This window comes from Prunus mume, linkage group LG4 (genome assembly GCF_029339155.1).
Source record: "Prunus mume cultivar Tortuosa linkage group LG4, ASM2933915v1, whole genome shotgun sequence".
In the NCBI taxonomy this organism is placed as follows: domain Eukaryota; kingdom Viridiplantae; phylum Streptophyta; class Magnoliopsida; order Rosales; family Rosaceae; genus Prunus; species Prunus mume.
Window position 1 is genome coordinate 10,721,569 of NC_142701.1, and position 24,215 is coordinate 10,745,783.

The 24,215-nt window shown below is 35.7% G+C and overlaps 3 protein-coding genes and 1 pseudogene across 4 annotated transcripts; 2 read left to right on the forward strand and 2 right to left on the reverse strand.

Annotated features, from left to right (window-relative positions):
- The first annotated feature begins 2,357 nt into the window (after positions 1 to 2,357).
- On the forward strand, positions 2,358 to 3,907 carry LOC103327981 (F-box/kelch-repeat protein At1g15670). Its single transcript, XM_008230369.3, has one exon. It carries the CDS (start codon positions 2,687 to 2,689, stop codon positions 3,752 to 3,754), a length of 1,068 nt encoding a protein of 355 aa, XP_008228591.2. The 5' UTR covers positions 2,358 to 2,686; the 3' UTR covers positions 3,755 to 3,907.
- Positions 3,908 to 10,764: 6,857 nt separating this feature from the next.
- On the forward strand, positions 10,765 to 13,105 carry LOC103327980 (uncharacterized; annotated as a pseudogene). The gene is made up of 4 exons (XR_001677688.2): positions 10,765 to 11,191; positions 11,396 to 11,531; positions 11,845 to 11,978; positions 12,079 to 13,105. The product of XR_001677688.2 is annotated as an uncharacterized LOC103327980 (transcript).
- A 734-nt stretch (positions 13,106 to 13,839) lies between these two features.
- Positions 13,840 to 14,298, reverse strand: LOC148917890 (uncharacterized). The gene has a single exon (XM_089050436.1). It carries the CDS (start codon positions 14,296 to 14,298, stop codon positions 13,840 to 13,842), a length of 459 nt encoding a protein of 152 aa, XP_088906562.1.
- A 2,811-nt stretch (positions 14,299 to 17,109) lies between these two features.
- On the reverse strand, positions 17,110 to 22,639 carry LOC103327979 (UDP-Glycosyltransferase superfamily protein). The gene is made up of 5 exons (XM_008230366.3): positions 22,451 to 22,639; positions 20,593 to 21,687; positions 19,298 to 20,202; positions 18,359 to 18,415; positions 17,110 to 17,609 (listed from the first exon to the last, which is right to left on the reverse strand). The coding sequence occupies exons 2-5, from the start codon at positions 21,554 to 21,556 to the stop codon at positions 17,364 to 17,366; spliced, it is 2,172 nt and encodes a 723-aa protein (XP_008228588.2). The 5' UTR covers positions 21,557 to 21,687; positions 22,451 to 22,639; the 3' UTR covers positions 17,110 to 17,363.
- Positions 22,640 to 24,215: the final 1,576 nt, after the last annotated feature.

A 24,215-nucleotide genomic window follows, 5' to 3' on the forward strand; every position in this document is an offset into this window, starting at 1 on the left:
ATTACCCCATTTTTGTGGCAACACCATATGAAGGCTGGGGTTTCCATCACAAGATCTGACTCAGACCACTTATACCATATGGTTTCAGATTGAACATCATACTATAATTTACTATGCAATTAACAAAACCACCAATATTAAACGTCACACATTTGTGTTATAGATCTTCATTGCAGTCAGAAATATACTCTTCTTATGAAGAGTGAGATCGAGAGAAAAATGCATTACATTCGTAACACGAAAGTTTTTCTCCGTCATATTGACGAAAGACAGTTCATATCTACATAACTCTATTTAATCAATTTATAGTTGGTTGGTTTGACAACCTAATTGTATTTAGATTGCTTTACAAAACTTCATAAAGCGAAGCATGCACATGGGTTTGTACAAAATAGCGGGCATCATTGGGGAAGGAAGAAGCTCCTCACTTTCTTCAAAGTTATCATAATTCTTATGCACATGGTTTTGTAACTAATTCATGAAAAGAGAATGCTAGCAACCTTCTCTCTAACATTCTTCTTTGAACCTTTTCTTTTTTTGCTTGACATGTGTCATTCTCCTTACACTTAAAACAATATCATTAATATATTATACAAGTTAACTTTTGCTTTCCAAGTTTACCCTTATTAAATGTATTCAATTTATCTATAAAAAAATTCACAACATTCTTACCATCTTATTAATTTTTTTTTAAACGTCAATTATTTTTTTAAAGAAAATGTCTGCTTTTTAAAAAAAAGAGGAAATGTCCAATTTTTTTTTTAAAACACAAAGGACTTTTTTTTTTTTCTATCTAAACCCTTTGTGTGTGTGTGTGTGAGTTTTTTTTTAAAATTAAAAAAAGGCGACATTTCCTCTTAAAAGCACATATTTTCTTTATAAAAAAAAAATTAATAAGATGTTAAGAAAGTTGTGAATTTTTTTGGGACAAATTGAATACATTTAATAAGGGTGAACTTGCAAAGCAAAAGTTAGCTTGTATAATATATCAATGACATTATTTTAAGTGTAAGGAGAATGACACATGTCAAGTAAAAAAGGGAGAAAGTCTAGACGAGAAGGTTATAGAGAAGATTACTAGTATTCCTCTTTATGAAAACCTTCCTCGAATGGAAATTAGCACTCATCACACTTTTCAAAGCTTTCATAATTCTTTCTGAATTATTCTTATGCCTTGGAATATACGAAACGTAGCATTATTTATCTCTATTTAATTGAATAAGAATTTATATTTGGTTCACATGAATATAAGAACGATGTGTATTTATAAAATCAATTTATCTTGTTTACTATCATTGATTACTGCGCAAGTTTTGATCAAATTCATTGGCGCAATTGATTACATACAAACATTCAGATGATTTTGTTGCACAGATGTGGGATGGCTTAACTAATAAGTGAGTTCTTAATTAGCTTTTTCTTTTTCTTTAGGTGCACTTTGGAAATGCTTTCATTTGACTTCATTGACACTTCGGTGCAACTTGGGAGTATTATAATATAAAAAGAAAAAGAAAACAAAGTCCGGCAGTTGTAATACGAATGCATGTATACAAGCATACTTTTGCCATATCATAATCAATTTAGCAAAAGTAATCTGTGTACTTTGATAATAATGACCATCGCTAATGAGATTGGTCCGGATTAAATTATAAGAGTACTAACACATTTGTCAGTATAGCTTAGTTGGTTGAGCTCTTCCAACTCCACTCGTGTGGGAAGAGGTTCGAAAGTCTCAAGCACTAAATGAATATTTGTGTAAACTCCTCTCCCTCAATAACTTGTACTAAACAAAAAGAGTATTCATGTATCAATTTTCCATACATTTTTTTAGTGACATGCAAATTTAACTTAACTTTTTTCAATTTTGATAATGAAATTGAAAGTGGCGCAACATCTCTAAGTCGGGCCCAAAAAAGATTATCCATTTTTGAGCATTGACAGATTATGATTTCTCTTGTTGGCATGCATTTCTTCTTTTGTACAATAAACATGAACTGACATTAAAATGCATGTAAAAACTCTCTTTCGAGCAAAGTTGTTGGCATTTCTTCTTTTCACACATGGCAATGGCATCACAGGCTTTAAATATTTGTCAATCAAGAAAAATGTGCAGATTACGTTGAAGGCACACCGACTGTGACAACCCAATTTTGGAAACAAACCCCACAATCTTCTTCTATTTGTATAAATAAATAATCAAAGAAAAGGTGGAGAATAATGACAATTCATTGATGATAAAATCAAATGAGAAAACTGCTGGCAAACAGAGTCCGTTGCTGGGAACGTGAACATTGACAAAAACAAGGCGTCCCCCCCTGTCTCAATCAACCAATCAAATTTCAGCATCACCAAAACCTTCTCATTTTTTTTCTCTCTCTGCTTGAAAGCACCCAAACCTTCTAGACCTTCATCACCTGAAAAAACCATTCAAGGCAAATGCTTTTTTATTTATTATTTTTGTTATAACAATAAAATAGTGCCCATAGAGGGAAACATAAAACACTGGCAGCTAGGTAATCGAACACTGCCTTCAAATTTATAAAAGCCCCTTCTGAGCAGTCCCAGGAGCTCAAATTCAAAAACCCATCTCTCAGAATTCAAAAACCCATCTCTCAGAATTCATAAAATCTCTCTCAGAATTCAAAAACCCAAGACTCTGTTTTTGTTTGATACCAATTTTTGTACCATGGCTCTGATTTCTGGTCTGCCTGACGATATAGCCTATGATTGTCTAATTCGTATCCAATATGATCAGTTCCCAGCTATGGCATCGGTTTGCAAGGGTTGGAAGGCTGAGATTGAGCTGCCGGAGTTTCATCGGCTTAGGAAGGCTGGCGGCCATAGCCAAAAACTCATTGTGATGGTTCAATCACATGTTGTCTCAAATCATGGTGTTGGTATCTTCAAGTGCCTGGATAGCCCGGTTTACCGGCTCACTCTTTGTGAACCGGATTTGGGTAATTGGTCCGAGTTGCCGCCGCCTGCCTGTTTTGCTACTGGCCTACCCATGTTTTGCCAACTGGCAGCGGTCGGGTCGGATTTAGTGGTGATCGGGGGTTGGGATCCGATGACATGGACCATCTCGAATTCCGTGTTTGTCTACAACTTTGTGTCTGCCACGTGGAGGCGTGGAGCTGATATGCCAGGTGGTGCTCGGATTTTCTTTGGATGCTCGTCGGATTCTGATCGGATGGTGTTCGTTGCGGGTGGACATGATGATGAGAAGAATGCGTTGAGATCGGCAATTGCATATGACGTGGCGAAAGATGAGTGGATTTCATTGCCTGACATGGCAAGAGAACGCGACGAATGTAAGGCAATTTTCCAGCATGGCAAGCTCCATGTCATCGGTGGCTACTGTACAGAAATGCAAGGCCGTTTCGAAAGAAGCACCGAAACATTCAATTTCTCCACGTGGCAGTGGGACCAAGTACAAGACGACTTCTTGCTAGTCGCCACGTGTCCAAGGACGTGCGTGGACGGTGATGACGAGACAATGTATATGTGCCGTGGCGGTGATGTGGTGAAACATAGACGCGGAACATGGACATTCGTGGCGAAGCTGCCAGGTCAGGTGCGTAATCCAGCTTGTGTGACAGTATGGCAGGGCAAAGTATTAGTGATTGGATGTGCAGGGTTTGGGGAGCCCCACATGGCTTACATGCTACATTTGGACAATTACACATGGACAAAACTAGAAACCCCTCACAAGTACTCTGGTCATGTTCAATCAAGTTGTCATTTGGAGATTTAAGTCTCAGCATCCAACTATCATTACTTGTAGATTAAGCTGCAAACATGTCTAGTTTGGGTCATATTTTTGTGTTAGATATATAGAGAGCATTAATACAAAGGCCTTCAGCCGTGTGTATAAATAAAGAAACATATCTTAGCCATTGTTGCTGCACATCACTCTTTTTCTGCAGTCATCAAGATTCAAGTAGATGAATTATTTTGCATAAAAAATAGTTATGTCAAATCAACAATTAGTCAAACCATGTGCTATGGCTCGTGGAATTTAACCTTTTTTTCAATAACGTTATTGAAATGAAATTTGGAAGGGAATGTCGATGCCCATTTTATCTGAAGTCAACCCTGAATTTAAATTTGTATGTGCAGGGTAGAAGACATGCAGGTTAAACCTAGTTGACTTGAAAACTTGTTAGGAGATAAAATATAGATGATTTTGATTATGAGATCACATTGTACCAGTGGTTCACTTAAAAGAATTATCTAAAAGTCGCATGACTCACGTAGGTTTAATGTTAAGTTTATTTGCAAATGATTTATTAGTGTAGGGAGTGATTGCTGCATAATATTAATTCTAAATTGACCTTGAGTTATCAAATGGAAAAAACTTGCTGGAGAAGAGAAAAAAGTTCGGGCCGAAGAGATAAGGAAGCATGAGCAATCGTGTTTCCCAAGTGGCAAAGTTAGCCGGGAAGTTTCCTGATTGCGGCTGGAAAAAGTGACCACTTTAAAACATGTGGGTTTAGTCATCATATAATCTATGTCCATATAATCCTAGTTTAACAAAAACAATTCATAGATTAGTATGAGAAAAGAAAGCGCGAAATGAAATAATTGAATTAAACTAATGATAACCAAAGTTAGCGTCTTAACAACGCATGTTTATTTAATTAAGCACCAAGAATATTCTGCATGCTATGCTGGTTTTGGGGTGTAACCTCAACTTCCTTAATGGTATCAAAGCTTTATGTGTGCAAGCCCAACAACCACACGTACTCTATGTCATTCCATATATGTGTTGTCTATGTGTTAAATTTGAAAATTCGCCACATATGCAGAGTCATTTACAATGCCGACTCTGAACAGAGGCGCGAGGTGCGACAACCAGGGCCTCAGTTCAAAGGAGGCTCCAAATTTTTTACTTATCTTAGGCACGCTTTTGTAACTTTTTTAATAACAGAGGGGCCCCTAATAAAAATCTAAAGCAACTCTTTGTTGTTACTCTTTTTTTGGGTCGGAGGGTACCTCTTCATTTTCTGCTGTTCAATGTCTCCTTTTTTTTTTTCTTTTTCTTCCTCTCTTTTTTTCTCTTCTTCTTCTTTTCTTGAACATCTCTCAGTATTTCTTCTTCTCTTTTGTGCTTCAATCTCTCACTAAAAAGCTCTTCTTCTTTTTTTTCTTTTTTTTTTCTCTTCTGAAATTTCTCTTCTTCCGTCAAATAAAAAATATATCTTCTTCAGAAATTACTCGAACCTTTTTGTCAAACCATTTTTTTTTTACGCAAACCACATCAATATTTACCTTCCCAGTCTTCTTTTACATGGAACAAACCATTGATTTCTCAGTTCTTGTTCCCTTCCAATCTATTACATTGAACAAACCCTATCTATTTCACCAGGATCTCTCCAAGGTGGAGAGTGAAGTTCCTTCCTATAAGCATAAATCAGGTTTTATTCCTCTTTGTTTGCTATTTAAATTTATTTATTTTTAAATCTTCGTGGTACTTTTGGTTTATTTATTATTGATTGTGTTAAAAAAATTATGACAAAAAAATCAGATAAAAAAAAAATGCCTCATTTAATATATGGCACCTGGCCACTAAAATTTCAGGTGGCCCTGGTCGTGTGAGAACGTGTGAAAGGACCAGACCCAAATTCCTTCCCGAATAAAAAGTCAACTTTTAACCTAATAAAATATTCTATGGGTATAATGGTCTTTTACTAGAATAAATTAATAATTAACTATTAATTTAGGATCAGGTTGTTACAAACTACTCCCCTTATAAAAATTTTATCCTCAAAATTTACATACTCGTCACTCGAAAAGGTGAGGGTACTAGGCCTGCATATGCTACTTGGGTTCCCAAGTATGCTCCTCCAGAACTTCACTCACCAATCGCATCTCAATATCTTCGAAGCAAATCTCCACATCATGCTTTTACCAGTATTATGTCATTCTATGCCTTGCCAACATCATCCCCTATATGAATATCACCAAAATACGTACTTAAATGCCAAGACTCTAGTACCTCTCCCGACATTTGTTCGCTAATAAGGACTCTAGTCCCTTGATCAATTCCTGAAGAAACTAAATTTGGAACCTGTTGCGTTTAGAAATAAAGGGGCCAAGCAACTAATTGGCATGAGGAAAATTTTAGATCATGCAATCAAAGTGTAAAGTAATTAGGAAAGAGTGTTTGCTCATACTGTGAACATCTACCTCATTCTTTGATGGCTAATAAAAATGCTTAAACTTCCTTTGAAAGCTAAACGCTTTCATTTGTGATTTGCTCACCTTAATCACCTCAAACTACAAGTTCCCTATTCCAGGGGCCCACAATCAATGTGACCTCCTACTGGCTCAACTTGAACCACACGCATTCATATCTATATCCATAAGCCAATCATACTTTTAGACAAACATTAATTCCTTGAAAACCTTCAACTCCACTTTAATCCACCACCGAAGTGTATACCAATTGAAAGGACCATACCCAAATTCCACTTTAGAATCCGAGTCGAACCCTGTGTGTGTCCGACACCTGGAGGGTGCCGGGCACAAATGACCAAAAAGCCCAGATATACCAAACCCAAATGAAATTCAAGTTCAACTTCTGTCGAAAATTAGTGAGTCTCCCCTGCAAGTTGAACATTTCCCAAAATTTTTCCACACGTATATATATATATATATATATACATTTTTCATAAGAAAACCTCAACAAATTTTTCAACCCTTCATGATACCCTTTTACTCAGCCACGCCGACAAGGCAATACAACATCAAGAAACATCCAGCAATTTACAAAAATAAGGATGCACACGTGGTGCTGAGTCTACAGGAAGTTAAACCTAATGCTTTGATACCAATTGAAAGGACTAGACCCAAATTCCTTCCCGAATAAAAAGTCAACTTTTAACCTAATAAAATATTCTAGGGGTATAATGGTCTTTTACTAGAATAAATTAATAATTAACTATTAATTTAGGATCATGTTGTTACAATGTGAAGGTGAAAATGTCACACATTGGAAATTTGAGAAAGTTAACAAGGGCTTATAAGGTGTTATACTCTAATCCTTAGCCATTTTAGCTAGAATGAGGGAAAAACACAGCTCTAGCAAACTTGCTATCTAGCTTTCTATTTTGGAGAACACCCTATTTAAGTTTGGTGGCTCTCTACATTTGGAGAGGAGGATAGAGAAATTGAGGGTTCCCCATTTCTTCCTCTTCTCTCTCCCTAGGCATGCAACCCCTCTCACCTTTTAATTTTTAATTTTTTAATGAAACTTTTAATTTCTCTCTTAATTGAGAGAGAAATAATAAAACATTAGAGATTAGCCAAAGTAGAGAACATTGTTGGAGGAAACTACTTTTAAGTAGTTTGCTATAATGGCTTTCTAGCTATCTTAGTTAAAATTTAGCTAAAATTTGGAGACTCTCCTAGAGATGCTTAGGCTACTCCCCCATTGCCAATTGGTTGTGGGGTGAAACCTCAACTTCCTTCATGTTATAATTATTATTAGAAAATTAGATTCTCATTTTTTAATGATATCTAATTTTCATTAAGCATAATTATTAGATTGAATTGATTTTCTTCCTTCATGTTGGCATATTATTACTAAAGTATGAACATGTACATATGTACATTATTGGTTGTAGGCATATTAAGATTAAGTTATGTAGCTAAAAAATTGTATTAACGTTATTTATTCTTACTTTAATAATAATAGTAATGTACCTATGGATACATAAATTTTACAGATGCTAAGCATACAAATATAATCACATAATTCATTTGTATTCTTCTTAAGATACAAATAGAAAATTAAACACTAATAAAAATTTAACTGAGCAAAATTTTGATACAAATGCTCTCCTCACGAAAGATCCTGAGCTCGAATCCTAACATCCTGTAGTGTGTGAGTGTTATCACCCTTCTCAATCGGAGAGGTCCCAAAAAAAAACTAAGCAAATACTGCTTAATATATTTTAAACCACCGCCGTCCAATTTTGAAACTTTTCCAAGTTGAGCTTTTGTGACAAAGTGAACGCCTGCATAGGATGCATAGGACACATATAATTTCAAACTTAATTATAGTCCAAGGAGGATACACTACCAATTGCGAATATAAACGAGGACATCTGACTCTGCAAAGTCATCTTAGACACATCTCTTTCCTCTTTCAGTCTTTTGTTCTCTTCATTCTTCAACATCCTCACTCAAAACCACTGCTTTGGTATTTGTTTTGTCATGGAGCTCCGGCTACTCCAGGGTATAGCGGCTGACTCAGGAATTTTCCAACAGATGTGCAATTTTCAAAGCTAAGAGCTCAAAAAAAAAAAAAAAAAGACAATTAAACATCCTTATAATTTAAACAATACTAATGTTATTCATAATAAATTCTTTCTCTTAAAGTACCGTTCCATAACTGTACAATTAAAACAAAATAAGGATTTTATATCTATACATATGACTAATTGATAATAATTTATCAATTAAATAAAAATTATTTATACCTCGAAATAGCGTGTCACAAGTTGCCCAAGAGTGCTTATTTCGTGTACCGTACAACTACTTGTCACAAGTTGCATCTGTATGAAAGGATTGGAAGGCGGAGGTTAAGCCACCGGAGTTTCTCCCGCTGAGCAAAGCCGCCGGTTATAGCCAACGCATCGTTGTAATGGCACAAGCACGGGTTAACATGAACCTGGATGCTAGAAACCCAAAATATACTCTGCCGGATTACAGGCTCTCACTCTTTGAACCCAAAACAGCAAGTTGGGCTGAGCTGCCACTGATGATCTCCGGGATTCGTAATGGGCTGCCCAGGTTTTGCCAATTGAATGGGGTCGGGTCAGATTTGGTTGTGATGGGCGGGTGAGATCCAAACACTAGGGAAGTGTCCAATGTTGTGTATATTTACAATTTTGTTCCAGCCATTTGGCGTCAAGGACATGCCAGGTGTCAAGAGGTCATTTTTTGGATATTGCACTAAAATGCAAGGCCAATTCCAAACAAGTGCCGAGACCCCTCGATGTAGACACTACCAATTGGGATCACGTCAAGGAGGATAGCCGCGCGGCTATTCTATTTATAACATATTAAACGGAAAAAAATACATACATGTTTTATTCAGAAATTTTTTGACAAATTACAACTCAAAAGTTCGGTCACTATATAATATTTTAATATAATATACTTCAATTTTTAAGATATATTATTTTTATTTAATAATATGTGAGAATTATTTGTATAATACGTGAATTTTCTGTATTGTATTGAAAAGTTTGCAAAAAAAAAAATGTGTATTAAACATGAAAAATACATACGTATATATACAATACGAGTATTGTATGTTTGCTTTTTTAAAAGCTTGAATTTTACCAAGTCTTGAAGACGTGTACAGAACACTGATGTATTATTGAAAAATACGTACATATGTGTATAATAGATTATTAAACGTAGAAGTGGTAAATTCTTTATACGGGTAAACTTTGGAAAAGTAAAAAATGAAAAGAGGACAATAGAAACTTGAGTATTAGCAAAATAATAATGGATAATGCTCTAAACTACACTTATTGATAAACAAAAACTGGGGAATTTTTTTTTAAAAACACTACCTCAAGAGTATAAACTACACTTATCTACACTTATCTATAAAGAGTATAACCCCTCGGCTATACTATTTTAAAAAATTTAGAAAAAAATCGAGTATAGCTGGGCGGCGATACTATTTATAAAATACTAAACAGGAAAAAATACGTATGTGTTTTATTTGGAAAATTTTTGGCAAATTACAACTTAAAAGTTTGGTCACTATATAATATTTTAATATAATATATTTAAAATTTTAAGATATATTATTTTTCTTCAATAATATGTGAGAATTATTTGTATAATATGTGAATTTTGTGTATCTTATTGGGAATTTTGTAAAAAATAAGTGTTTTAAATATGAAAAATACATACGTATATGTACAATACAAGTATTATACGTTTGCTTTTTAAAAAGCTTGAATTTTACTGAGGCTTTAAGATGTACAGAACATGAATGTGTTATTGAAAAATACGTACGTATGTGTATAATAGATTATTGAACGTGAAAGTGGTAAATTCTTTATACAGGTAATAACTCTGAAAAAGCAAAAAATGAATAGGGGATAATAGAGACTCAAGTATTGGCAAAATAGTAATGCATAATGCTCTAAACTACTCTTATCGATAAATGAAAATTGGGGAAAAAATTGAAAAAAAAAAGAGATAATATATATATATATATATCGCTCGGCTATACTATTAAAAAACATTAGAAAAAATCGAGTATAGCCGCGTGGCAATAATTTTTTTAAGAAAATTAATAGAATCGCCGCTTGGATATACTATTTTTAAGAAATATTAATAAAACCGAGTATAGCCAGGCTATATTAGTTTAAAAACAAAATTTTAAAAAATCCGAGTATAGCCGGATGGCTATACTATTTTTTGTTAAAAAAAAGGAGAAACCGCCTACTGAATAGGCTGCCATGTGTAAAAAAAGGTACAGCTGAGCGGCTATACTGCTAAACTATTTTTTTTAAAAAGGAAAAATCAGAGTATAGCTGATTTATAAATAAAAAAAGTCGACCCGCCTCGATTAGGCGACCACGTGTGAAATTAAATATAGCCGCCCGGCTATACTGTTTGCAAAAGAAACATTAATATGTATTGCCGTTCGTCTATACTATAGCCCGGCGGCTTAGTTTTAACAGATACAGTTTGGCCTCAATTATATTAGCACAATGAGATTGAGAAACAAACACTACCTCTTTGCTCCGAGATCGACTTCCAAAACCCGGTGGAATTATCGATCCAAGCCACACTGAGTATAAACAGAACTGAACCCAGAACTGCAGTGAAGTGAACATTTTTTTTGGTTGATCAAGAAACAACCGGCCACGTGGCAAAAACTTGGTCACTCCCCAAGTACAACCGCAAGATCCTGACCGTAGAAAAAGGAATCTGAGGCGTAGAGTTCAAACAATGAAATAAGGGTTAATATATTCCAACGGTCGAATTGGATTGACTTGCATTTTAATAAGATACGCCTGAAAAGAGAGATGGAAGAAGCAGAAATCCTAGAAATCCTAATCGCGGAGGAGGAAGAAGCAGAAGAAGGACGATTCTTCGCATGCTATCTGTTGAGCTCTCGCAGCCCCTGCTACAAATCCCACACCTATATTGGGTACCTTCCATCTTCCCCTAATTCTTTTTATTTTATTTTTTCAAATTCCCAATCTGTTGAGAATAATAAGATCAATCTTGATTTGAACATTTTCGATCTGAACTTCTTTAAAGTTTGAGACTTTCTTGTAGAGCTTGGAGCAATAAGAGAGCCCACTTGAACTCTGTGCCTTTGTTTGTGCTTATTTGGGTGATTCTGATACAGATTCACAGTGAACCCACGGTCGTATAAGACAGCACAATGGTGAAATAGCGCAAGATGCTTGGAGAACGAAGCGCTTCGTCCATGTGAGATGGTGTTGTGCATCTGTGGTTTCCCAACTAACGTTTCTGCTCTCCAGGTCTCTTCATTTCTTTCTTTTGTTCTCTTTACAATTAACTTGTCTATGGATTGCTCTGTATGATCTGTTTGTGTTTTTAATTTGATTGATTGGGACAAATTTCTTGAGAATTATATTCCGATAATTATTTGTCATTTGAGGATATTTCCAGCTTGATTGAGACCCGTCCTGAGTAGGCACCAATTCTTGGATCAATTTGGGCCTGATTAAGATTTGACTAATTGGGATTGAAGGTTTTTTATTATTATTTTAGGATTGATATTAATTGGAAATTTGGGACCTTCTTTCTAATGTTCCCTTTGGAACTTTGCAGTTTGAATGGGCCTGGCAGCACCCACCTGTATTGGAGGCGGTTAGGCAGGCTGCTGCCAGCTTTAAATCACTGGGAGGGCTTGTCAGTAAGATCAAACTTGCATACACCATGCTCACTCTCCCTCTTTGGCAGAGGTATCATCTTATTATCTTCCTTGTGAGTTGTGAATGGATGAATATACATATGCTTTTGCTGTTATTGATGGAAAGTGATATTGTTTCTATGTATCATCAGCTTGAACATCACTGTAAACTTCTTTTCAACCCAGTACACCAAACATTCTGCTGGTTGTCCACGCCTTCCAGAACAGATGAAGGTCAAAGTCTCCTCCATAGATGAGCTTCCTTCCTGTACTAAACTATCTGTGATGACCTTTTGGAAAATGAAGATGAGTGGTGTCATGAAAGGGAATGTGATGAAGATATGAATTCCATACACTAGCCGAAGAAACATTATTGGACTTCAGGACTCATAATTCAGCAGATGATCAGCAGAGTGATAGTGGCAACAGAATGAATGAAGTATATGGATGCAGTAAAGAAGTAGGAGAAGATGAGTGGTATAATGGAAAAGAATGTGATGAAGCTTTGAATGATGGTACATTACAGGAAGAAACATTATTAGATCTTATAGTTCAAAGTTCAGCAGATGATCAGCAGAATGATACTGGCAAGATAATTAATGAAGCATATGGATGCAGTCAAGTAGTAGGAGAGGATTGTACAGAGCAATTTGGTTTTATGGCATCGCCAGTGAGAACGCCATCTTCAAATGTCACTACCTCATTTGACACTGAAGTAACTAAAGATATAGGTTTGTGTGGATCTTCTGATGACATGAGTGCTGATTTGGGCCGACTTGCAAGGGAATAATCGACAGCTATAGTTGCAGACGATGATCAGTCTCCCAGCAGAAGCTATCACCGGCCTTGTGGAGCTGAGGTAATAGATTTGACAACCCCAGCTCCCCTATGCAGAAGCCATTTAATTGGCAAGAAGAGCAGAGTTGCTCCTGTTTATCCTCAGATTATTGACTTGACTGGTTCTCCCAATTTCATCCTACTTTAGAATAGAATGTTGTACATGTCTACTACAAACAATCAAACAAGTGTACATATATGTTTGATGATTTTATGGTTTGGTCGAATAATTTAGAGGAATTTATTGTCATCTTTGCCTGATGGTACATTGTAATCACAATATCTAAAGCCTTCTGGTTCAAGTCTTACAGTTTGAATGAAATAAAACATCTTTTTTACTCACTTGCTACATTTTATTCTGTTATCGTAATATCACATATCATTTGCTCTATGAATTAAGAGACTGGAAGATGTGCTGTGTTACTAATTCTTTGTTGGCATACTGGTGTTCCCAAGTTAATTAGAGCAATTTTAAGTTACAATTAGCTAGCAAGAACCCTTTTTTTTTTCTTCTTCTTTTATCTAAACTACAAGGAAAATCTGAACATATAAAAAGTTATCAAGTATAATTCAAGAGAGCAGCTCCAATATTTGGTCAAATTAACAAATTAAGAGGAAATTTAGTAGACAAATAGAATCAGTTCATTGATAACTCAAAAAGGTACGCAATGAAAGAAACTAAAGCCGATCAAAATCGTGGTACAAATATATCATCAATACTCAGTTCTCTGCACGCGTTGAAAATTAGAGAGCTACAGCCATCACTTGTAGAATTAATTCCTTATACACCAACCAGGAGCTGATCTAATATCGCTTGGGACCAGTTAGACAATTGGCTAATTTGGGTTTCACCAATCGGATCAACATCATAAGAGACTGCATCCTGAAAATTACTTGGGCTCCAAGCTTCACCAAGTAGTTGTTCCATTTCGGCCATCGTATTTTCCTCAAAGATTGTCAGATCAATCGGATCAACATTATAACAGCCCACAAGATCACCGCCAATTGGATTAGAAGAGAATGAATCTGTTGATCCCATCCCATTTGATGATCTTTTTTTATCTTCTTGTTTGTGCTCATCTTCTTTTCTTCTTTATCTTGTGACCCCCACGCTTGAAATTTGTTGCCTTAATCCCAACCCTATCGTTCTTCCTCATCCGACAAATGACGAAATCAAAATCGTAGCTACGTTGATTCTTGGGACCATCGAAAAGACTATATTCACCTAGTAGCCACCCTGTGTGGTCCTCGGAACCTTTATTCTCGTAGCGAAACTTTCTCTTTCGGCCAAAGGGGTTTGGGTTGGGATTTCCAGAGACCTTTTCAACCAATTTGGAGGATTCAGTTTCGCTCCAAGTACCCCCGTTGCCAACCCTTCGATCCATTCGCTTCGGGGTTAACTTCTTGAGCTTGGAGATGAAGTACAAGTCTGTATCAACGAGTTGCGGCTCTCCGTATTTTTTCCAAATCTCCGCAGGCTCTGTCTTGTTGCCGAAGAGATTGCGGGCATGGAAGATATTGTTGTATAGCGACATGAACGGCTTGCTCTCTACCAAAAACTTGTAGAGAAAGGAACCCACAATCTCTTCATCGGTGGGGCTAACGAAAAACCTAACGGCACAAGAGACTCTTCCATTGCATGATGCTGCTAATTAACGAACAAAAGAAAAGAGAGACTAGAAGAGAATTCAACTTTCAAGTGAAGTTTTTGTCTGAATTTCTCTCTGTGTTGTTGCGAACAAAGAGCTCTCACTCAGTGCTATTTATAAGTTTCCTTCGCGAGCATCTCACTCACGGAATGTGGAAACTCTTCTTAATTTGAGAGAAATTTGGAGAGTCGGTTGTGGCAATTAAAAAAGTAGTGCCTGTGAACTTTAAACTTTGAGATCCAACGGCCCAGTTAATAGGAACGTTGAGATCCAACGGCTTATTGTGCGAGAGTTAATATAGGGGGGAGAGAGAGAGAGAGAGAGATCATGTCCGAATAATAGTTAGCGGGGAAGAGAGTGATAAATTCCATCTGTGTTTTATTTGTTTTTTGTTTTTTGTTTTTTGTGTGCTGCTGCTTCAATTTTTGTTGCTGCATAATTTTTATTTAATGTAGTTGTACACGTATGCATTTTAAGTGAAATAAAATTGTGTTTGTAAAATTTTGATTTTTTTAAATTTATTTTAATTTGTTCAGAAAAATAAATCACAAAGGTGTGAGTAAAAATTAACTCCAAAAAAAATCACAACAACAAGTTAAGAATTAAATCATTTTAAAGCAATTTAATAAAATTTGGGGAAAAAACTATTTCATGAGGTAGGATAATTTGATTTGAGATCATCTTAAATGCTTAGGATTTCATATTCTCGTACTGCTTGCCAATAAATTAATAGAATTGGCTCTCATATTTCATAATCTCTGTTTCATCATCATTACATTTATCTAATGTCATAATTATCTGATATTTCTTTATTATTATTTCAAAACTCCTTCCTTGATGTCAAACTTCTGATTTTTTTTTCTTGACAAGTTTAAGAACATGAGCAACTAATCTTGTTAGCATATATGGGTTAGACCATTTAGATAAGGCAGTGTGCCCACCCCTTTCACTGAGTATAGCTATATATTCTTTTTAATATAAAAAAACAAAAAAATGAGTATAGGCGCGCGACTATAAGATTTAAATTAAAATAAAAAGTAATAAAAAAGGAGAACCTGCCTAGCGAATAGGTGGCCACTTGTCAAATTAAGTATAGCCACGCGGCTATTCTAGTTTTTAAAGAAATATTAATAAAATCGAGTATAGTCGCATGCTATGCTATTTTAAAAAAAAATAAAGAAAAAATTGAGTATAGCCGCACGACTGTACGATTTATTTATTTATAAAAAAGGGGTCCCGCTTCTCAATTAGGTGACGACATGTCAAATAGGTATAGCCATGCGGCTATACTACTTTCTTAAATAAACATTAATAAAACAGAGTATAGTCATGCAACTATACTATTTATATAATACTAAATGTGAAAAAATATGTAAGTGTTTTATTCGGCAAAATTTTGGCAAATTACAACTTAAAAGTTCGGTCACTATATAATATTTTAAAATATTTTATTTAATTTTTTTAATATATATTATTTTTATTCAATAATATGTGAGAATTATTTGTATAATATGTGAATTTTGTTTGTCTTATTGAAAATTTTGTAAAAAGTACGTGTCTTAAACATAACAAATATGTACGTACATATACAATACGAGTATTGCACGTTTGTTTTTTAAAAACCTTGAATTTTACAGAGCATTTAAGACTTGTACAGAACATGAATTTATTATTGAAAAATAAGTACGTACATGTATAATAGATTATTGAATGTGAAAGTGGTAAATAAAAAACATAAAAAAAGGGATAATAGAGACTCCGGTACTGGCCAAATAGTAATGGATAATGCTCTAAACTACTCTTATTGAAAAAATTAAAAGGGAAAAAAGGATCTTCAAAGTATATATATAAAGAGGCTATACTATAAAAATAAATTAGGAAAAAAATCGAGTATCGCCGCGCAGCTATACTATTTTAAGGAAACATTAATAGAACCCAGTATAGCCGAGGGGCTGTACTATGTTTTTAAAAAAAAAAAAACTGAGTATAGCCGTGCAGCTAGTCTAGGTTTTTTTTTGGCCAGGCGAATATGCAGCCACGTGTCAAAATAAATATAGCCATGCGGGTTTTTAAAAAGCTTAAATTTTACCAAGCCTTTAAGACGTTTACAGAACACAGATGTATTATTGAAAAATAAGTACGTACGTTTATAATAGATTATTGAATGCGAAAGTGTTAAATTCTTTTTACAGGTAATAACTCTGAAAAAGTGAAAAATGAAAAAGAGATAATAGAGACTTGGGCACTAGCAAAATAGTAATGGTGTCAAATTCTTTTTACAGGTAATAACTCTGAAAAAGTGAAAAATGAAAAAGGGATAATAGAGACTCGGGCACTAGCAAAATAGTAATAGATAATGCTCTAAACTACTCTTATCGATAAACGAAAAATCGGGTAAAAAATAAAAGGATCCACAAAAAATATATATAAACCGTATAGCCTGGGGGCTATACTATTTTAAAAAATTAGAAAAAAATCGAATATACCTGCGGAGTTATACTATTTTCAAGAAACAGTACTACAACCGAGTATAGCTGCACGGCTATATTAGCTATAGTTAGACGAGAGCAGATGTGCCTGAGGAGTACAGAGGTCATGCTGAGTCAGGCTGTTATTTGGAGATATAAATTCTGGACTGAGTGTTTAGTAAAACAACTTTTTAAAAATAATTTATAAATCGATAATGAGAGGAGGGAATCGAAAACAATACATTGGTAAATGGATAAATGCGCTTAACCATTTGACATTATCACACGAACAAAGCATTCAGCTTCATGTTTAAACTAATAACCTTTGAATCAATAAAAAAACGTTTCCTACGCTTCATCAAGAAAATCTCAAACTTGGCATCTATAATATCATTTGGCCGGAGCAACATAAATTCCCATACTCACAGCACCCTCTAAATTTGAGAAGAAATAAACGAATGAGAATGTCTCAAATGAGAGACGTTATTTGGGTCTCATGCACTTGAGAAGAACGTCTACAAATCTCTTGTACATGTGGCGCTTTAAGTACATCCTCTCTACTTTCTCTCTTCCTTTCAATCCCATTTGCTTCCTTCCATTTGGGCTTTTAAGCAAAAACCGGATATTTTCAGCGAGGACACGAGTTCCGGGATGCCCAACAGGATGAAGCAGACCTGTTACATTGTGTTCAACAATCTCTGTTGTGCCTCCAGCTTCTGTTCCAAGCACCTGCTCCATAAAATGACATCATTCATTTGATTCTATTCAAGGTCCCGTGCACAAAAAATCTAAAGCAGCATGGAAAGGAAGTTGCATTCGAGAGTTGAACGCGTAGAAAATAGGAACGATATTGTACAGACGACAGATAGTAATGCCATTTTGTTTCAAACAGGTATTAATTCTGTACTTCTACACGGTTCATGTTGTTTTAAGAGGAAAAAAAAGGGAAACGCATACAATGCTAATCTGCACAAACAATCACTGGTTTTTCATCATTGCAGCCAATTCAAATTCTATTTCTAATGAAGGATACTTTCACTTGATCCTGATAACCATGTTTATGAAGATGAGCTCCCATCTCCCTATAAATACAGGTTTACTGATCTCAATAGGAGACTTGTTATGCGGTGTCTGTCTGATGGGCCATAACAATTTATACTGTTTGATGGGCCCTATTTCTTGGCTGCAGGAACTCCCTAGAATATACCTAAGGTCCCACTGGTTATCAACTAATTTAATTAAGCCTTATGTTCCCCTTTTTTTATTATAGTTTTTTTGGAGTTTGATCTATATTGTTGTTAATTGTAATGACTCATGCTACTGCAGAAGGTGGACAGAAAAGAAAGATTATGCCACACAATAGTCATGTAGCATGTCTTTGCATATGTAGGTTCAGTTAGCGAGACTAAATGTCATCAGTATAACTATCATCCTAGTGGGCCTTAAGATGAGGAATAAAATCAAGTCAGATGTCATACCGGAAGACCGAATGCCATGGCTTCAATTGTCACTCTCCCAAAAGTTTCTCCCAGTCCCTGTACACCATTTTACATATAGTGTTATTTCCAAATAATATAGGATAATGAGTTAAATGAGTACCAAGCATAAATCAAGATTATAAATTCAACTGAAATGAGAAGTGGGGTTACAAACACAAAAAATTAGATTACCAAGAATGGAATCCATGCTTTAAACAGAACAATAGCATTTGGTGGTATGCATACATGCATTATCCCAGATGAAATCTACTAGGGGGTTGAACCAATAATTTTGCAGTTGGATTACAAGAGCCGGGTATTATTATTATTATTATTATTATTATTATTATTTGTGTATTTTTTTTCTTGACAAGATCATTGGATTGATATCTACAATAGAATCATGAATTTGCGATACAGAAGAAAAGTCTGAATACTTGAGAGCAGTCCTTGCTAATACTACAAGGCATATCAAACTTGTGCACACAAGCTGCTCGAAGTTCAATATTTTTCTTTTTGCAATGACCTTATATTAAAAAAAACAAAATCAATCTTCAGAGAGATGGCAAAATCAACCTTATTCTATCAACAATTGTATGACATGATTCATGATCACCTGATTTGTTCTCAGTTAATACCGCCAAAGATACCATCTTCTCATGTGGAAAAGGAAGTTCCATGTGTCTGTCCTCATTTGTGTTACATCTTAAAAAATTAGACTGACAAAAGATTTTTATTCAAACAAGCAATAGTACCATACATAGTGTGCTTCTGTTATGACATGGGACTCCATCATTTAAAAGCGTAAAATCACAGTTGAATTTTTTTCTTTCCCCTATTTGAGCATTATATATAATTAATTTAAGAAGCAAAAAACCATAGCTTTTCTCTATGCACTCGTCATAAATAAGAACACTTAAGACTAAGAAGATGGATCACCTGAGAGTTCATGACATAAACATCAGCTGCAGAGTATAATGCAGCTACACGTGTGGTTGCCGGAGTCCACAACACTGACTTTGACATGTTTGAATGCTGAGATAGGAATCCTAAAAGTTCTTTGACATAAAGCACCTTATTGCTCTTAGATCCAACAGAACCAATAAGAAATTTAACGGACTGTTCCAGTGTTCCTCCATTATCCGACAACACTTTCCTCTTATGAGTGACATTGAAGGTCAAATCACCTGTATCATCAAAAGAGGTATAGAGACTACGTAACCGCAATTTTTTTTTCTGGGGTTCATTCAACTGGACATCAGATTCGTTGGACAGTGGTAATTCATTTGATGATACACCATCATCATTCAACTCTTGAAACAAAGCTCTCAAGTGATGTTTTCTAGCCAAGGTAGAGCGGGCTTGGCGTTTACGTACTGGGTTTTTTATCTTAGAATTATATTTCAGAGGTTCTTCAATCACCAAGCGTGCTGATTCAAGAAGCAAGAGCTGCCCCTTTCCAGGGTTTATACTGCTCAGAGACATCACAAGCATATCATTGTCTGTTAACCCCATTTCCTTTCTGACTGAATCTCGCAATAACTGCCTTTTCTCGAGCATCTTTTCAGTACTAGAAGATGGAGTATTAAGTGAACAACCTATGCCAGCTACAAAGGCCAGCTCATCATTAATAGAGAGTGGTACAACTGCAGGCTGAGACCTCAGCTTAATCTTTTCTTCTTCGCACCAATCTAGCCATTGTTTAGACTGTGATTCTGATAGAAAAGCCAGCATTTTCACTCTGTTAAGCACAACCTTCGCCCGATCAAAGTATTCTCTCCGGTTTTCCATGATCCACCAAGCAATTTGACTTGCACCAGCTGGAAAATGATCCATGTATTGATCTGAAATAAAACGTTTATTGTCTATTAGTATTGTAGTATACCATGATGCATGCAAACGAAGTCAAAGAAAATCAGCTTCACACTTAAGAATGACACTTTCTGTCAATTAATAAAATAGCTAAGATGATTGTCACTTAGTTTAACAGAAATTTTAATGACAAGAAAAAACCAATAGAAAATAAAGTGTTAAAAGAAGGAAACCATGTAGATACAAATTAGAAATTACAAATGGAATACTGACTGGAAATTTATATCTGATGCATCCCAGAGAAAAATGGAGGTACAGTTGATTAGTTAATATTATGCACTTTAAACTCTTTGAGATCAGCAAATGCACTGAATTTAAATTTTACAAATTACATTAACAGATTTTTGGAAAATGGTTCTCACCAATCCATGATGCACACACTGCTGACCCGGCGATGACTAGATCTGCCTTCATGGCAGTTTTGAAGCTTTGTTCTACTTTGTCCTCAAGCACCTTGATTCTTCTCCTTGCTAGCTCTGGCATCAAGCCACCCTTCTTGCTAAGAACTACAGCAGAAACCGTGGCTCCACAGCTCAAAAGCTCTGTTGCCAGCTCCATCATAGAAAGTGGAGCCCCAGTCATTGAAAGTTCATGGAATATTAATAGAAATCTCCTAGACCAAACAAGACGTGCGAAGTCCCCCTTCCTGTCACAGGTTCCAGACCGCGTTTTAGGACTCCATTCCAAAGTTCTATCTTCTAGAAAGCCAAATGGACCAACAAGCATCCCATAAGAAGTATTTGTCTTAGGAATGTCCAGTTCCTGCTCCTCTGTCTCATGGCCCTCAATCTCCACTGTTTTCTTCTGCTTACCATGCACTTTACCACGTAGACTACGAGCTGATTTTTTACTCCTCTTCTTTGAACTTGCGCTTCGATGAGATGAAACTCCATTCTCCTTTTTTGTCAAAACCACATCTATCCTTTTACCAGCTTTTACCTGATTTTGGTTGGTCTCATTCTTAACTGCCATAGAACTATCACTGGCAAGCAAATCTCTCCTCGCATTCTGTTCAGTGTCTGAGTTTCCATTGCTTGCTTTATTTCCAAACCCCAAGAAGTTCTCCTTGTTGCTATGAGCCCAACTGGACTGAAAATAAAATCCAAGATAAGCCCAAAGGGTAATCAATAACAACCAAAACAATAACCGATTGCTCCGAAACCACTGCACACCTCCACTGCTTCTAGCTTCTCTCCGTGGAGTTCGGCTTGAATTCAATCTCCGAAATGAAGGAGAATTTCGCGGACTTGATCTTCCTGACAATGTAGACTTAAAACTTCCACTTCCCCTCGATGACTTATAATCTCCCCTACTACTTTCCTCCATTGGTTTGTTTGACTATTCTATGTCACCAAAAAGCTCAAACCACATTATTTGAAGAACATCTATCACTCAATTTGGTAGCAAGGCCCCTAAGAACACTGCAACTGGTTAACCTCTTACAGTGCTTTGAGTTGCTGCAACAATTAAGAATAAATAAAATTCATTATCAATAAATAGAAGCAGAAAACCCTTGTTCAATCATTGAGAATACTTTTTTTTTTCTATCTCTTTTCCTAAAATAGATTCCGGAGTCAAATCAGTTGTTGGAATCTTTCTTTATGATCTTAAATAGCTCAAAGATTCAACTTTTAATTTGTCTGAGCTCTATTTGGCGTTCTGAGCAATCAAACAGAATAACTGCATTCAGCATTCTATGTTACACCAAAATATAAAAACCTCACAGATTCATCCATCGTTATTTTAGCATCCATACATAGCTATCTATGAAGATTGTACCATTGAAAAACTTAGTTTTCCCTACTAAAAAATAACACAGGAAAAAAAAATTAAAGACCCAAAGTTTCATTTTTAAATTTTTTGTATTCTACCTTTCCAGCATTGTATTCGCAATGAAACACAGCCAAACAAAGAAAGAAACCACTCGGGCTTAAAACTTATTGAGAAAGATCAACTGACTTTTTTGTATTCATTTTCTTTCCCTCCATTTTCTCGGAAGCGACTCCAAGAACTGAACCAAACCACCCAAAGACTCGCAGATCAACACTTAACCAAGATATAATGCAATTTTTTCAAAGCTCATTCATCGTCAAACCTCACAAAGAAAATATCTCAAATAAAAGGAAATTAAAAAGATTTCAATCTTTGCTGTTTTCTGTTCTTACAAGATTCACTGATTCAGTTATCAACTATGAACTTCAGGGCCGAGAGATAACTTACATGGATTTATCGCATGCTCTGCCCTCTGAAGCTGAGAGTTCAAGATCTCCAAGTTCTTGACAGAAAAATATAGAAGTTGCAGAGAGAGAGAGAGAGTCAGCGAGTGAGTGAAAATGGAATGGTTAAAGGGTTTTAGAGAGAGAGAGAGAGAGCGTTATTATGTCTGAACTCTAAATTTCAACAGATTTTGACGGTACGTGCGAGTCAACCCGTGTAAACTAATTCAGAAGCAAGTCTGGTGTGATTCCCTGCGGAAACGACTATTTTACGAACATGCGTTCGTGTCCAACGACTGCAAGATCGATTGCTTCGGGCCACGTGGACCAGCTTGCTTAGACAGATGTTTCGAGATTATTGAAGTTGACCTGCTTTGAAGAAAATTGTAGGCTGGAGGTCCCATGGTGGCGTCGGTGGGTCTCACAGCCAATCCTGGCCCTGCGATTTATAATGTCATTTCTGATTATTTAATTTCTTTTTGGACCCAATGCTGACCCCAAAAGACTTAATTTTTTATTTTATCTTAGTGTTGTATACTATTGTCGTTATTTTTAATAAATAAAAAGCTTATTATCACAAAAAGTTCATGATGTTTGCAAAACTATCAGATTGCACATTTAGAGTTTTTTTGTATCACTCATGATCTCTAATGTTAATATGAGTACTCATAAGTAGTCCATCTGTTAAAAGAACTGTTAAATCCCCAATTTTATGGGGTATAATCGTCAACTCCTATTGTATCATCAACCTCCACCTCTTCTACATCTGTGTCTTGCTCATAGTCACTATCTAAGAACTCCGTATCATCTTCTTCACTCTCTTCATTTCCACTAGCATTCCAGCTCTTTCCCTGTAAAGTCATCTTCTTCCCTCCTTAAAGCTGGCAGGGACAAACTTTCAAGCCTGTTAGGGGAAGTTCTTCCTGCCAATCGCTCATCTCTTACTTCCTATAAGGATCAGTCTGTGTCATTGAAGTGTTCAAATAATCAAGATAGTAAAGTATTTGATTTTCTTGGCAAAAATGAGAAACGAGGCGAAGAACTGATAACACCTTGCTCTGCAAAAAGGTGTAAATTAAGCACAGACCATGACTCGGTACATCATATTGAATTTCTAATAAGCATTCATCTATTGCAAAAGATTATGATTCATATGGTTGTTTTCCCAATATTAATCTGAGAAGTGAGAGTTCACATATATCTGACAGTTCAAGTGCACAAAATGCTCAAGTTGGTTCATCATTGCTGGGTAAAGACAAGAGAGTCATGCAACAGGGAGATGCTGAGTTTCTGAGTAACAAAAACAAAAGTGCAATATCCATCCCTGTGCTTTCTGGTGATTAAAAAAACCAGAGGATCTGAGTTTCTAGTTCAGGTGAGCATTCTGATGATGTAAATGCTTTTTCTCATGGGCCATGGCTGGAAAGCAATATAAACTATTGATTTGTGTTAATGCATGCTTTTATTCAAAGGACCATTGAGAAGGAAATTGATAGGGAATGGCTCATAATGCATATAAAATCTGTTTAACATGTTTGCCAGAAACAACTTAAGCTGACATGCTTCTTGTTGCTTTAGACACATTCTGTTGTATTTACAGGTTGGTCTGCATGATGCTTAATTATTTCCTTGTTGCATTGTTTAGGATATTTTAGAACTTGTTACCCTGAATGGGATAATAAAGGAATTACCCAGGGACACTGTCTTCTGATCTACTGTCATGACAATAGTTAAAAATGTTTACTCCTCGTGAAGATTAGAGACTTGTT